Raw genomic sequence first — 14,810 nt, 5'->3', positions numbered from 1 at the left:
GCCTGTATCTCATTGCCAGGCTCTGTTTGATCTCATCCCCTCATGTTCCCAGGCCTCATTCTCTTGCCAATGAAATTGAGCATCTAAGAGTGGGTTGGTAGTGGATAAGTACTATTTGCTGGCACTGTCAATGACATTTTCCATCACATTGTTGGTTGTTGAGAGTAAATTGATGGGGTGGCAATTGTCCAGACTGCATTTGTCCTGATTTTTGTGGATGCACCAGGGCAATTTTTCACATTGCCATGTTGCTGTCAGTATTGTAACTGTACTAGGGCAGAAGCAAAGCTGGTTCTGGAGCAGAAGTTTTCAGTACAGTAGCCAGGATGTTGTGGTTCTTACATAGCCTTTGCTCTGTCTAGTACAGTCAGTTATTTCTGAAGCAAATTAAATTGGCTGAAGACTGGCACTTTTGGTGATGGGTACCTGAAGAGGAGGCCAAATTATTCACTCAGCACTTCTGGCTGAAGGTGGTTGCAAATGCTTCAGCCTCATCTTTTGTACTTGAGTGCTGGGCAGTATCACATTGAGAACGGAGATGTTTGTGGAGCCTCCTCCTCTGGTAAGTTATTTAACTGTCCACCATCATTCATAACTGGACATGGCCGGATTGCTTTGACCCTGATCCGTCAGATCACTTAGTGATATCGAGAATATGCAACTTCCACAGCTTAACATGCATGTTGTCCTGTATTGTAGCTTCGCCTGGCTGGTTCCTCGTTTTTAGGTGTGCTTGGTGCTACCCCAGGTCTGCTCCTGGGCCTGTCCAGAAATTAGTGCTGGAATATTGCCACAGCTACTGTAAACAGAACTTGTGTTCTTTAGCTCAAAGATCAGAGGGAATTTGGAGAGTTGAGCACGTGCAAAGTTAAAATCTTTTCCAAAGAAAAGGTAGATCACAACATAGAAAAACATGCTTCCCAACCATCAGAAACTCATCATGGGAAGAAAGAATAGTTTGTTACTTTGGCTGTGAGAAGGTTAACTCAAAGGCATCTTCATCTAACGGAGAATGATCTATTAGACCAGTCTTGGGGAAAAAAATGTCTGGATCACTGTCGCACTTCAATGAAGTATACAAGGATGATAGGGATGGCTGAATTTCACAACCTCTCTACTAAAATTCAGGTCAAATGGACTATTAACTCCCTGCATCAGTGGCTTTTAAAGGGAGCTAAATTGTCACTGTTAATCAGTGCACAGCACAACGATGTGCATTCTGCAATGATATGTTTTGTATGGTAACAGGGCAAACAACCTTTCTCTTTATCAACAAAAGATCTGAAGTGTTCAAGGGCTTATCTACACAGGAGCACACATTTCTGTACATAAAGGAATATTATGAAGTTACAGAACAGTACATAATTAAATATTTTGAAATCCCATCATGCTATGCCACAGGATGAGTGGAGACAATTTTTGTGTTCACCAATTCTCCATATAACATACTGTCATATTTTTATCTGCTGAAAGACGATGCTGATTGGGGACCATAAAAGGGGAGGGAGAGTTTTCAAATCAGTTACCTAAATTCTTCTAGGTCATGCTGACCAGTTACAGAGTAACATTAGTGAAATCTTGTGAACTGGACACTCATCTATTTTATGTCATCAAATGGTAGATGGAATGGAAGAACTTGTGAAAGAGAGGGGTGACAAAAATCAAAAGTGGGAAAGAAGGAAGAAATGGCAACTGTCTAACAATGTCTGAAAAATTTGCGTCAGGAATAAGGGTACAGAGCTAACTAAGCAATCTCTGTGCAGCAGAGGAATTCGGACACATCATATGCTGCACCAGAGAAGGTTAGATGAAGGTGGCTGTTTCATCAGATGAAGGTGTTTCATTAGATGAAGGTGGCTGTTTTCTCTGTTGAATCAGAGAACAAGCAAAGAATACATTTGCAGATCTCCAAAGGTTACTAAGGCAAATGTCTTCACAATTTGCCAAGCTTACCATGTTGCCATATGAAACAGCTCAACAGCACTTCCCTGCAAGTTTGATGCAGCTTCACAGTGGGAGAATGTACAGTGGTCTGGTAATTGTTCACTTATTTTCTAAAAAGCACTACTAAGCCTATACTTTAAAAGGCATTCTGTTTTGATGTACGTCAGTGTCTCTGCAACACATTGGCAGGTCAATCAGGACACAGAACTCACTGTGCATACTTAAGTGATTGACCTCATGAAATCCGTTGGCAGCCAAGTGTGACATTAGTGAGTATAACATTTGTCACAGCTCATCCTGTCTTTTCAATGCTAAGGTCCAGAAACTGTCCAGATGAAAAGTAAAGAATATTATCACCAGTTATCTAAACTTAATTGTTTATGCATCATCCGCAAACTATCAGGTCAGTGCACTGGTGAAAGTGTTCATAATAATCCCCCCACGGAATATCCTCTCTACATAATTGACAGTTTGAAAAGATCAGTACAGGGCAATGTACAAAATTGTAGCTTAGAGGTATATGTGTTATTGATGAGTCTGTTTGAAGTTTGAGTTTAAATTTCAGTTGAAGTAATGAAGAAACCTGATGTAATTAATTTTCCGACACCCCTGTACATTGCTATTAATGGACAAATTATATCCTTCTGCTGATCAGCAAAAAGCAAAAAATAGCAGCAACGAGTGAACACAGCTAAAGCAACCTATTCAATGTTTTAAAGTAACAAATCTGCCAATAATACCATAGCATGTGCCCACCATCATACCCAGACTTAGTCTATGCAGAATCTCATTCAGCTTTTATATTATTTAAACATTGATATTTATTATAATGTTTTATCATTAAAATTTGCTCAGAGTCTCCAATTTAAATTATGTTTTCTGTTAAGTAAGACTGTCAGGAGCAGTTCAAATAGTCACTTTGATCTAGAAATTTGGTTGCCCCTGTTATAGGGAGGGTGCACAGTGCACTGGCCTGTTTAATTGGTCACAGGCAGCATGTTTATTTGAACTGAGATCTCATTAAAATGATTCAGGTGTGGTCACTGCGGGGGTGAAAAATCAAGTTACTTCGAAACCGTGCTTAATGTTAATACCTTCTGTATAGCGATGCACATTTACAAACACATGTGGAAAGGTAATTCCCAATAGTTGCAGCTCACAACATAAGCTGGGTGCTGCCACATACTTTGTCCACTCCGCAACTTCCAGTTTCAGGCTTGGTAAAAATTGGTTCAGATGATTTAATTTCAGGCTGGATTCTCTAACTTTGCCCACAGCTGACATTTTCCGGACCCGCCGCAGTGAATGGCGATTTGGCTGAGCACCTAATTCTCTGTTCTCACAGCAGGATGTGAACGGCCCGAGAATTCTGGCCTTCATCTTTCCAGAATACCTATCAGCAGCCCATTACAAAGTAGCTGCTTTTAAGTGGGTCCAACAGCAACTCATGCCAGTTGTGCATCATCTTCTAATTGAAGATGTTCTTTCTGACGTTTGCTGTATCTGCAAGTGTTTCTTCCTTAAACTAATTAACATTAAGAAAGTGTTATATTTCCCAGCACTGACCTCTCTCACTATGTCATTTTCATCACCACATATCAGAGTTCCTGTAACATTTCAGTTCAGTTTGTTATGTTCACTTTGAAAATGGATGTATTCCATCTTCTTTTGTCCTCATCTCTGTGAAGGATGTCTATTTTAGGGACCATTGGCACCCAGACTCAGAACCTAATTTAGTATTTTTTTCCAACTTCCTATTCTGCCATCTTAATTTGAGATTGGTACTTTAATGTCAATTTTACTGAATTTGGATAATTGAGTGCCTCAGAGGCTACGCCACTAGGAACAGGTGGCATTGCCTCCGAAGAATGCTTATTGCAATTAGAGGAGATCCTTATTTAGTCCATGAGGATGAAATTTAAATCTAGGTTCTAGCGCTGACTTTACACTGCTCACTGACTAGATCTTTTAATGATCCACAAATATATCTATTATCCAAATTATGACTATTTTAATGATACAAATTCACATTATTATCACACAAGAAAAAATTGCATTGCAAAACTTAGTTTTTTTTTTGGTAATCATAAAAAAAGCTAATAAATTTGTGTTCTGCTGATGCAAATCATACAGCAGAATTTTACCACTTCGCCTGCCCCGGAATTAGGGCAGGCATGGCTCGCAGAATGGAATTCTCCATCGGCACCGGGCGACGGTTTTACAAGCCTCACCTGAGCGAAGTCGTAAAATACTGGCCATAGTCTGCCACTCTACCTCCTTCTGATTAGGGTATATTTTCAAGTCCTTTTTTCTGGTAAGACAAACAGACGGTGGAGGCCTGGAGAATCTGACTGAGATATAGTATAACAATAACATTACTTTCCATTTGCTCAAACTGGGAACTTACTTCTCCCAGTTTGATAGCAATGGAGCTTCTAAAGCTTTTGTTTATTTTATTTAGTTCTTTGCAGAAATGTTTTAGTGTAGACTTTGTACTACACTTCTGCTGGCATTTTTCTTATAATTTTGTTAGCATTTTTTTCATTTGCCTTAAACATATGTTAAAAAATGTAATTGGGATCTGGTTTTGCTAGCAAAACTGCACTTATCGTCCATCTCCAGTTGTCCTGAGAAGGTGATCATGGGCCTTCTCCTTAAGCTGCTGCAATTCATGTCATGATGGTACTCTCACAATGGTGTAAGATAAGCAATTACGGGATATTGACACAACAAGAAATGAGGATATATGATACAAAGTGTTCAAGGCAAGATGGGGTGTAACTTGGAGAAGAACATGGTTAAATTGGTTAACATGAGTTATCCTAGATAGCGAATTTTAGTAGAATCGAACCATTTTTAGATCAGTTTCATTTTACATTTTCTGAAATAAGCTAATAAGGCAGGGGGGTGTCAAAGAAGCTATTTTGAGATCAACATTTGATTTAAGAAGTAATTTTGTATTCTGTGAACCATCATATTTATTAACCAAAGAATTGCATTGACTAGACATTAGTGAGAATGAAATGATTAAATAAGTAGTCAGCCTCAACTGTTGATAATTGACGACTCTATAATTAATCAGTGGTTATGTAATACAGTTATGGGGGAGATGGTGGCATAATGGTAATGTCACTGGATTAGTAATCCAGAAGTTTAGGCTAATGCTCTGGGAACACGGGTTCAAATCTGACCATGGCAACTGATGGAACTTAAATTCAATAAATAAAAAAAATCTGGAATATGTAGCTAGTCTCAGTAATAGTGACCATGAAAATGATCATCAATTGTTACAAACAATCATTTGGTTTACTCACGATTTTTAAGGCAGGAAATCTAATCTTTACTTGGTCTGGCCTACACATAACTCCAGGTCCACAGCAATGTGGTTGGCTCTTAACTGCCCTCTGAAATGGCCAAGCAAGTCACTCTGTTCAAGGATAATTAGGGATAGGCAACAATTTTTTTTATTTCAACAATATACTTTATTCATAAAAATCTCAATTAAACCAATACAAACCTACATGTCTATAAATTGCAAACAGTGCAGAATAATACATTTTTACAGTTCTATACAAATTACAGTCATTACATTTCAAAACTTGAAACTATATACATGCTTCAAAATGTACTGTGTGCCATTATTTTTCAGACTGGCACACAGTTATGCAGGCCGAGGGTATTCTGCAGTTCCCGGGCCCTCAGTCTGCCTCCGTTAAAAGGCCTTATAGTGCTGGACTTGCAGCAACAGCCACAAGCCATGAAAGAGTAAAGAAAAAGAACACTGGGTTATAAATTAAAACTCTGTATAAGCTTAATTGTTTCAGAAAAACAATAGCAGAGCTAGCAGAATCTGTCCAGACAAAGAAACCTTTCTAACTTTTGATAAGCCACCAGATATCATGGTTTCCCAAGGTCTGGTTCAAAAATAAGGCTCATTTGTTTACAATCTGACCAAGATTAGTAAGTAAGGGACATTGAAAGATGTAATTAAAGACCAATGAAATTAACCTAACAACAGCTAGAACCAATCAATAAGCTAACAGTGGCCTGACATAACGTTGCATAATATCCACTAAAAGTAATTAAAATGAGATCCTGTGAAAAGCTAGCTAACAATCTAATGATAGCTCTGTGGTGGGAAGGGAGGGCGCTGAAAGATGCCCTCGTAAGAACAGGATATGTCACTCGAATCATCAATCAATAGTTCCGACATGCCACGGAGAAAAACCGCACCGACCTCCTCAGAAGACATACACGCACACGGCGGATAGAGTATCCTTCGTCATCCAGTACTTCCCAGGAGCAGAGAAACTACGACGTCTTCTCTGGAGCCTTCAACATGTCATTGATGAAGACGAACATCTCACCAAGGCCATTCCCACACCTCCACTCCTTGCCTTCAAATAACCGCGCAATTTCAAAGAGACCATTGTCTGCAGCAAACTACTCAGCCTTCAGGAGAACAGTGACCACGACACCACACAACCCTGCCACAGCAACCTCTGCAAGACATGTCGGATCATCAGTACGGATGCCATCATTTCACAAGAGAACACCATCCACCGGGTACATGGTACATACTCTTGCAACTGGGCCAATGGTGTCTACCTGATACGCTGCAGGTAAGGATGTCCCGAGGCATGGTACATTGGGGAGACCATGCAAACACTATGACAACGAATGAATGAACATCATTCGACAATCACCAGGCAAAAGTGTTCTCTTCCTGTTGGGGAACACTTCAGTGGTCATGGGCATTTGGCCTCTGATCTTCGGGTAAACGTTCTCTAAGGCGGCTTTTACAACACACAACAGCACAGGTTGCTGAGCAGAGACTGATAGCCAAGTTCTGCATAAATGAGGACAACCTCAACCAAAACCTTGGGTTCATGTCACACTATCTGTAACCCCCACGACTTGCTTGGGCTTGTAAAATCTTACGAACTGTCCTCTCTGGAGACAATATACATCTGTTTAACCTGTGCTTAACCATCTCTCCATTCACATTGTATGTACCTTTAAGGCTTGATTACCTGTAAGGACTCGCATTCCAACCATTATTTTGTAAATTGAGTTTGTGTCTTTATATGTTCTGTTTGTGAACAGAACTCCCACTTACCTGACGAAGGAGCAGCACTCCGAAAGCTAGTGGCTTTTGCTACCAAATAAACCCATCGGACTTTAACCTGGTGTTGTGAGACTTCTTACTGTGTTTACCCCAGTTCAATGCTGGCATCTCCACATTTGAAATCAGTCCATAGGGATATTTACAACATCTTCCAATGTGAAGATATGCAAAAAATATATTTAGCATATCTGCCATTTCTTTGTTTACTGTTATCAGTTCACCAGCCTTGTTCAGTTGAGGTTCGACATTTATCTTACTGCCTGCCTCCTGTTTACATATTCATAGAAATTCTTGTTTTAATGCTGCATGCAAGGTTTCTCTCAAAATTCATTTTCTCTCTTATGAGGTTTTTTAACATTTCCTTTCTAATAGGTTCCAGCAGTATAACTGCTTTTAGGCCAACTGGCCTGTAATTCCCTGTTTTTTCACTCCTTCCTTTCTTGAAATGCAGAATAACATTTCCCAACTCCCAATATGATGCGTCCATTCCCAAATCCAATAAATTCTAAAAAATCATAGCCAGTGTATTCACTATCGCTGCAGTGTCGAGAAGTTGTGATAAGATGCAAATTAAGGAGTCAAATAATTAGGGATGTGTTCTGAGAATGTATGATTAAAAGACAGCGCGCTATATTTGAACTGGAATTAGTTATGATGACAGATTGACAGAGGTTTTTGATACATGGAATAGCCTAACAACATTGTAAACAGGTATTTACCCAAGACATATGGACAACAATAGGGCATATAATTTCAGGAGTTAAAACACAAATGGTAAAACTTCAAAAGAGAAAGTGAATGTGAATTTCATTCTGAAAGGCTGAGCTCATGTAAAAAATGTCATTAAGACGGACCTCTAAGACAAGTAGACCAGATAAGGAAAGATCAAAACATAAAGCAATACATAAATACATCAATGGCAGGGCTCATCATATATGGGAGGTGAGCTGAGCAGAACAGAGCTAGTTCAAGATCACAGCCACACACAGCAGGAAGTTGTGCTTACTGCAAAAAAGTCAGTGTCTGGACTGTCAGTTATTTTTATTCTAAGGATTCCCTAAAGAAATACATGTGCTGAGTTGGTAACTATGGCTGGATTTTGCTTATAGTTTTAAAACCTATGGGATGTTCTTTGGAGAGGTTTAGCTTGGGTTTAGGAAAATAGAGGATTTGGAACAAAGAACAATACAGCACAGGAACCGGCTCTTCAGCCCTCCAAGCCTGCACCGATCATGTGTTCCTAGCTAGACCATCCGTTTGTATCCCTCTATTTCCAGTCTGTTCATGTGGCTATCTAGATAAGTCTTAAATGATCCTAGCGTGTCTGCCTCAACCACCTTGCTTGGTAGTGCATTCCAGGCCCCCACCACCTTCTGTGTAAAATACATCCCCCGCATATCTGTACTGAACCTTGCCCCCTTTTACCTTGAACTTGTGACCCCTTGTGTTTGTCATTTCCGACCTGGGAAAAAGCTTCCAACAGTTCACCCTATCTATGCCTTTCATAATCTTATAAACTTCTATTAGGTCACTGCTGAACCTCCGTTTTTCCAGGGAGAACAGCCCTAGTTTACTCAATCTCACCTCATACCACACCATACCAGGCAACATCCTGGTAAACCTTTTCTACACTCTCTCCAAAGCCTCCACGTCCTTCTGGTAGTGTGGCGACCAGAACTGGATGCAGTATTCTAAATGTGGCCTAACCAATGTTCTATATAACTGCAACATCAAATGCCAACTTTTATACTCTATGCGCCGTCCAATAAAGGCAAGCATACCATATGCCTTCTTCACCACCTTTTCCACCTGTGTTACCACTTTTAACGATCTGTGGACTTGCACACCTCAATCCCTCTGTATGTCTATACTCCTGATGGTTCTGCCATTTATTGTATAGCTCCCCCCTGCATTAGATCTACCAGAATGCATCACTTCACATTTATCTGGATTAAATTCCATCTGCCATTTCTCCACCCAGTTTTCCAGCCTATCTGTATTCTGCTGACAACGTTCTGACAATGTTCATCACTATTCGCAACTCCAGCAATCTTTGTGTCAGGACTAGAGGACACAGTCTCAAGATAAGGGGGGGGGGCTGCAGTTTAGATCAGAGTTGAGGAGGAAATTCTTCACTCAAAGGGTGGTGGATCTCTGGAATTCTCTGCCCGTTGAAGTGGTGGAGGCTACCTCGCTAAATATATTTAAGTCATGGGTAGATAGGTTTTTGATAGACAAGGGAATTAAGGGTTATGGGGAGAAAGCGGGAAAGTGGAACTGATCCACTTCAGGTCAGCCATCATCTTATTGAATGGCGGGGCAGGCTCGAGGGGCTAGATGGCCTACTCCTGCTCCTATTTCTTATGTTTCTTATGTTCTTATGTGTCATCCGCAAACTTACCAATCAGACCAGCTACATCTTTTTCCAAATCATTTATATATATCACAAACAGCAGAGGTCCCAGTACAGAGCCCTGCAGAACACCACTAGTCACAGATTTCCAATCAGAAAAAGACCCCTCCACTGCTAACCTCTGTCTTCTATGGCCAAGCCAGTTCTATACCCACCTTGCTAGTTCACCCTTGATCCTGTGTGATTTAACCTTTTGCACCAGCCTGCCATGAGGGATGTTATCAAATGCTTTACTAAAATCCATGTAGGTGACATCCACAGTCCTTCCCTCATCAATCATTTTTGTCACCTCCTCAAAAAACTCAACCAAATTTGTGAGGTATGACCTCCCTTGTACAAAACAATGCTGTCTATTGCTAATGAGACTATTCTGTTCTAAATGTGTATAGATCCTGTCTCCAAGAATCTTCTTCAACAATTTCCCTACCACGGATGCCAAGCTCACTGGCCTATAATTACCCGGGTTATCCTTGCTACCCTTCTTAAATAACGGGACCACATTTGCCATCCTTCAATCCTTTGCAACCTCATCTGTGTCCAATGGAGAAACAAAGATTTCTGTTAGAGGCCAAGCAATTTCATGTCTTGTCTCCCTCACTAATGTAGGACAGATGCCATCAGGCTCTGGGGATTTCTCTACCTTAATGCTTTCTAAAACACCTAACACTTCCTCCCTTGTAATTACGATTTGTTCTAACGGGACTACACATCCCTCTGAGACTTTACCAATCAACGTGTCCCTCTCCTTTGTTAATACTGATGCAAAGTATTCATTTAGGATCTCACCTACTTCCTTGGGTTCTAAGCATAATTTCCCTCCTTTGTTCTTGAGAGGTCTGACTCTCTGACAACCCTCTTGTTCCTAACATATTTGTAAAATGCCTTGGGATTCTCCTTAATCCTGTCTGCCAAGAACATTTCATGATCCCCCTTTGCCCTTCTAACTCCCTGTTTGAGTTCTTCTCTACTTTCTCTATATTTCTCCAGTGCTTCATCTGTTTTTAGCTGCCTGGACCTTATGTATGCCTTTATTTTCTTTTTGATTAGACCCACAATTTCTCTATGGTTCTCCTATCTTTCCATCTTTCCTTTTTACAAGCACATGCCTGTCCTGCACTCCTATCAACTGCTCCTTAAAAGACTCCCACATACTAGATATGGATTTACCCTCAAACAGCCTCTCCCAATCAACAGCCACAAAATTTTGCCTAATCTGGCTGTCATTAGTCTTCCCCCAATTCAGCACCTTATCCATTGGACAACATTCATCCTTTTCCATGACTATCCGAAAGTTTACAGAATTGCGATCACTGTTCACCACGTGTACCCCCTACTTAAATTTTGATGACCTGACCGAACTCATTCCCCAGTACTAGGTCCAGTATAGCTCCCTCTCTAATTGGACTATCAACATATTGTTCCAAAGAATATTCCTGGACACACTTTACAAATTCCTCCCCATCCAGATTCCCAGCCTTAAGGGATTTCCAGTTTATATGGGGGAAATTAAAGTCCTCCGCTACAAAAACCCAAGAAATTTAAGAGACTAAGATGTATCAAATCCTTGGGGCCTGATGATCCACACCTTAGAGTTTTAAAGAAAGATAGCTGTTGTTAAGAACCCAGCTGATCATCAGGCCCCAAAGATTTGATACATCTTAGTCTCTTAAATTTCTCCAATTTTCTCTGTTGATTTCTTCATTCTTTTTAGCCCCTACTATACCATCTATTTCTGGAATGAAACTTGTGTCTTCTACTGTGAATACAGACGCAAAGGGGCAAATTTTCCCATCTCTCTAAAGTCCTTACATCATCGCTTAATATCAGGAATACCCTTTCTCCTTTGCCATTTCATATTGTGCCCTTTGGCATATTTATTTCCCAACTTTGATTACCTTGCAACTATATTTCTGCAATGATGCTTAGATCTTAATCATTTATCTCAGTTTGTGTTATTACTTCATCAATCTTATTGCAGATACTTTGTATATTCAGATAAAGATTGTCTTTTTATTAGTTCTATTCCCAGCCTTATTCGTTCATGTACAATTTTTGATAAATACCTGTCCCTTCCTGCCCCATGCTGTTTGCCTTTACTCACATTACTATACTCCTCTAAGGCCTCAACCTTTCCCTTTGGATTTCTAAATCTCAGTCGACCCTGCTCCACCTCCATTAGTTTAAAGTCCTGTTCCCAACCTTCGTTATATGATTGACCAGGATACTAGTTCACCTCCATTTCAAGTCTTGTCTTATCACAATGGAATAGCTCACTCCTTTTTTAAAGTTTGCTTATTAGTGTCACAAGTAGGCTTACATTAACGCCACAATTAAGTCACTGTGAAAATCAACCCCATTGTGGCTTGGGCAACGTTCTATTGGGGTCAATTCGTTGTCACGCTCTAATGCCTGTTCAGTAACACAGAGGGAGAATTTAGCGTGGCCAATACACTTAACCAGCACATCTTTCAGACTGTGTGAAGAAACTCACACAGACACAGGGAGAATGTGCAGGCTCCACACAGACAGTGATCCAAGTTGGGAATCGAACCTGGGTCCCTGGTGCTGTGAGGCAGCAGTGCTAACCACTGTACCACCATGCTGCCCCCACTCCTCCCTGGTTACTGAAGTCACTGCCTCATGAATCAAAACCCCTTTTTCCCCACACCTTTCTTTGAGCCATGTGTTTATTTCTCTAAGCTGCTTCACCCTATGTCTAATGGTGCATGGCTCAGGCAACAACCCAGAGACGATTACCTTTGGTGTTCTGCGCTTTAATTTGACCCCTAACTTCTCAAATTCTCTTAGCAGAACATCATTCCTGGTTCTACCTAGGTCGTTGGGTCATGACAATTGGATTCTTCCCCTTCGATTCCAAGTTCCTCTCCAGTTGTGAGAAGATGTTCTTGACCATGGCACTAGGCAGGCAATACAATCTTGAGAGCACCCAGTTGTGGCTGTAGAGAACAGTATCTATTCCCATGACTACACTGGCTCTTTAACGCTACCACATTCCTCTTTGCTCCACCCAATTGAATGACATCCTTCGCCACGGTAGCATGGCCAGTCTGCTCATCCACCTTTCAATCCTTCTCTTCATCCAGGCAGATAGCAAACACCTTGTATCTGTTGGACAAATAGAGGTTCTGAGGTTCCTCCATTACTATTTGCTGAATTCCCTTACCTGCCTGATTCACTGTCACACCCTTCTGACGCTGATCAGTGACAAACTCTATAGATCTACTCGCAGAAATAATGCACTGTAGGTGGGCTAAATTAGCTAAAGTCACTAGGTAGGATGTTCCTCCCTTGGGAACTGCTAGCCAATCAGATTGGCTGACAGCTCTAGCATTCCTGTCAGCACCAAGAGCTCAATAGTGAGCACTGTCAGGACTACAATGGGTCCCAAGAAGAAGGTCCAAAAGGTCCCAGAGTGAGATAAGTCTGGGAAATTGGGTAGGTAGATTTGGCCAGTTTAGGGAGGAGGTATAGGGGTAAGTGGTGGATTTTGCAGATAGGCAAGTAGGAGGGAAGAGGTTACTACCTAGGAGGATGGCCTGTCCACTCTGCCTGCCCACCCATATCAACCCCACTGTGGCTTGGACAGTGTACTATTGGGGTCAATTGGTTGTTAACAAACTCAGTTGACCTTTATTATTCTTTTAAACATGGTGGAGCGGGCTGCTGATTTCAACACCTGTCCTTCCAGCATGTTACGGAGGTGAGCTCAGGGGATTGGTGGGAAAGTGGTAGGATGGGCACTTGCCCACTTTGTGTGTCCTCCTGTCACAAGCATGCCCAGCAGGGTACATAAAACTCAGCTCATAGTATAATGTTTGATAAAAGGTAGTATTTACCAAGAATCTAGCCTCCTGCAGTGTTTGTCAGTCCAGACCCACAATTACCACATTTAAGTCCCTCAGAACAATGACAGATGGCCATATTTATTTAATGTCCCCAAAAGCTGGTGTATGTCATTCCTCACATCCTATGACCAGCTACCACCAATCTAGTGTTGGGTGGGGTGGGGGTGGTATTAAGTGCCACAACCACAATATTTCATAGTTGAAGTAGTATAGAGGAAAGCCAGGGAGAAAATGGTCTGCAGGGACTTTAGGTTGAACTGCAAACTCATTCCCCAAAATGGTAAAGGAAGTTATCTGCATTTTTAATTAGGATCAACGTTGGGAAATTCTGCCAGATTGGGCTCAGCTGGTAATTGCTGAGTATAAAACTCTGTGTTTTGTCATGCACAGCATTGTTATAAACCCTGGAGAATCTATTCTATTACTATAACCACACAGATTTTAACAAGTAATTTTACATGAATTTAATCTCCACTGAATCATTTAAAGACATCGTACTGCTTATTTGGCTCGTTGTTAGTTTTGCAATCAACTTACTGATTTTGGAAATGCTGCAAGTGATGCAAAGCTAAAAATACCGTTTTCTTGGCTTTGCACATGCAGAATCTTCTGAGTTAACTTGGTAGCTTACCTGTAAAGAGTAAACTGTAGAGACAAACATCTGGAAATCACTAACAGATTGCCAGGAGACACAGTTCACCAGCTCGGCCATCAAAACAATGTAACGTAACACCACAGCATCCAACTTCCCAGACAAAATATGGCCAAATACGGCAATCAGCTATGAACACAAAGAACAGAAATTGAATAGATTAAAATATGCAGATTACTAAAGTACAAAGCATCAAAAAAATGAGTCTTGGGAAATTGGAGTGAAATGTGGGAGTCCAACAAAACTTCTTTTAGGAAACTGCTCTAATGTTATTTCTGCACCTGGCGTAAAAGATTTCTCTCCATCACTCAATAGATCTGTGTACAACTCACAGATTCACTCATGGCAAGTAGAAAGGTATGAATCATTATTTTGTAATGCTTTGACAGTTATACCATGTAACACACAATGCATTATCCTGCTAATAATGTAGAACTAAATACCTTTTGCCTTGAAGGCTGAAAAATCTGATTGCTGTAAATCGACCTGCCATCAGGTCAATGCAAAGCTAATTCGTGTTAACTTTCTGATCAGTGGGATGGTATAGTTTCTCCCTGGTCCCCACTCCTCACATACACAGACCCAGAAACAAAAAACAAAAACTTTCTTTTTAAAACATACTTCTAAGTTTGCTTCAGTATCCAAAACAGATGTATCAACCACAGCGTGATAGATACCTGATAGATGGAAAACTTTGATAGATGGATAGTTAGTCACTTTGGAACCTATCCAACTGAGAAGTGGATATAGAAATACCCACTGATTAAAATGTAGCAATTTACATCCATACATTTGAAGCAATGAATA

The 14,810-nt window shown here is 40.7% G+C and overlaps 1 protein-coding gene across 2 annotated transcripts in view; it reads right to left on the bottom strand.

Moving 5' to 3' along the window:
* Positions 1-14,810, bottom strand: part of LOC145354463 (uncharacterized) — a 114,651-nt gene that overhangs the window by 18,030 nt on the left and 81,811 nt on the right. For both annotated transcript variants that reach the window (XM_080205848.1, XM_080205847.1), the window contains exon 6: positions 13,983-14,132. In XM_080205848.1, coding sequence (XP_080061974.1) covers positions 13,983-14,132 — 150 coding nt within the window. The remainder of the gene's footprint in view (positions 1-13,982; positions 14,133-14,810) is intronic.

This window comes from Carcharhinus amblyrhynchos, chromosome 17 (assembly GCF_965287045.1).
Source record: "Carcharhinus amblyrhynchos chromosome 17, sCarAmb.v2.hapA, whole genome shotgun sequence".
Lineage (NCBI taxonomy): Eukaryota > Metazoa > Chordata > Chondrichthyes > Carcharhiniformes > Carcharhinidae > Carcharhinus > Carcharhinus amblyrhynchos.
Note: the sequence above shows the minus strand (reverse complement) of the source record. Positions and strands in the feature narration are given on the sequence as shown.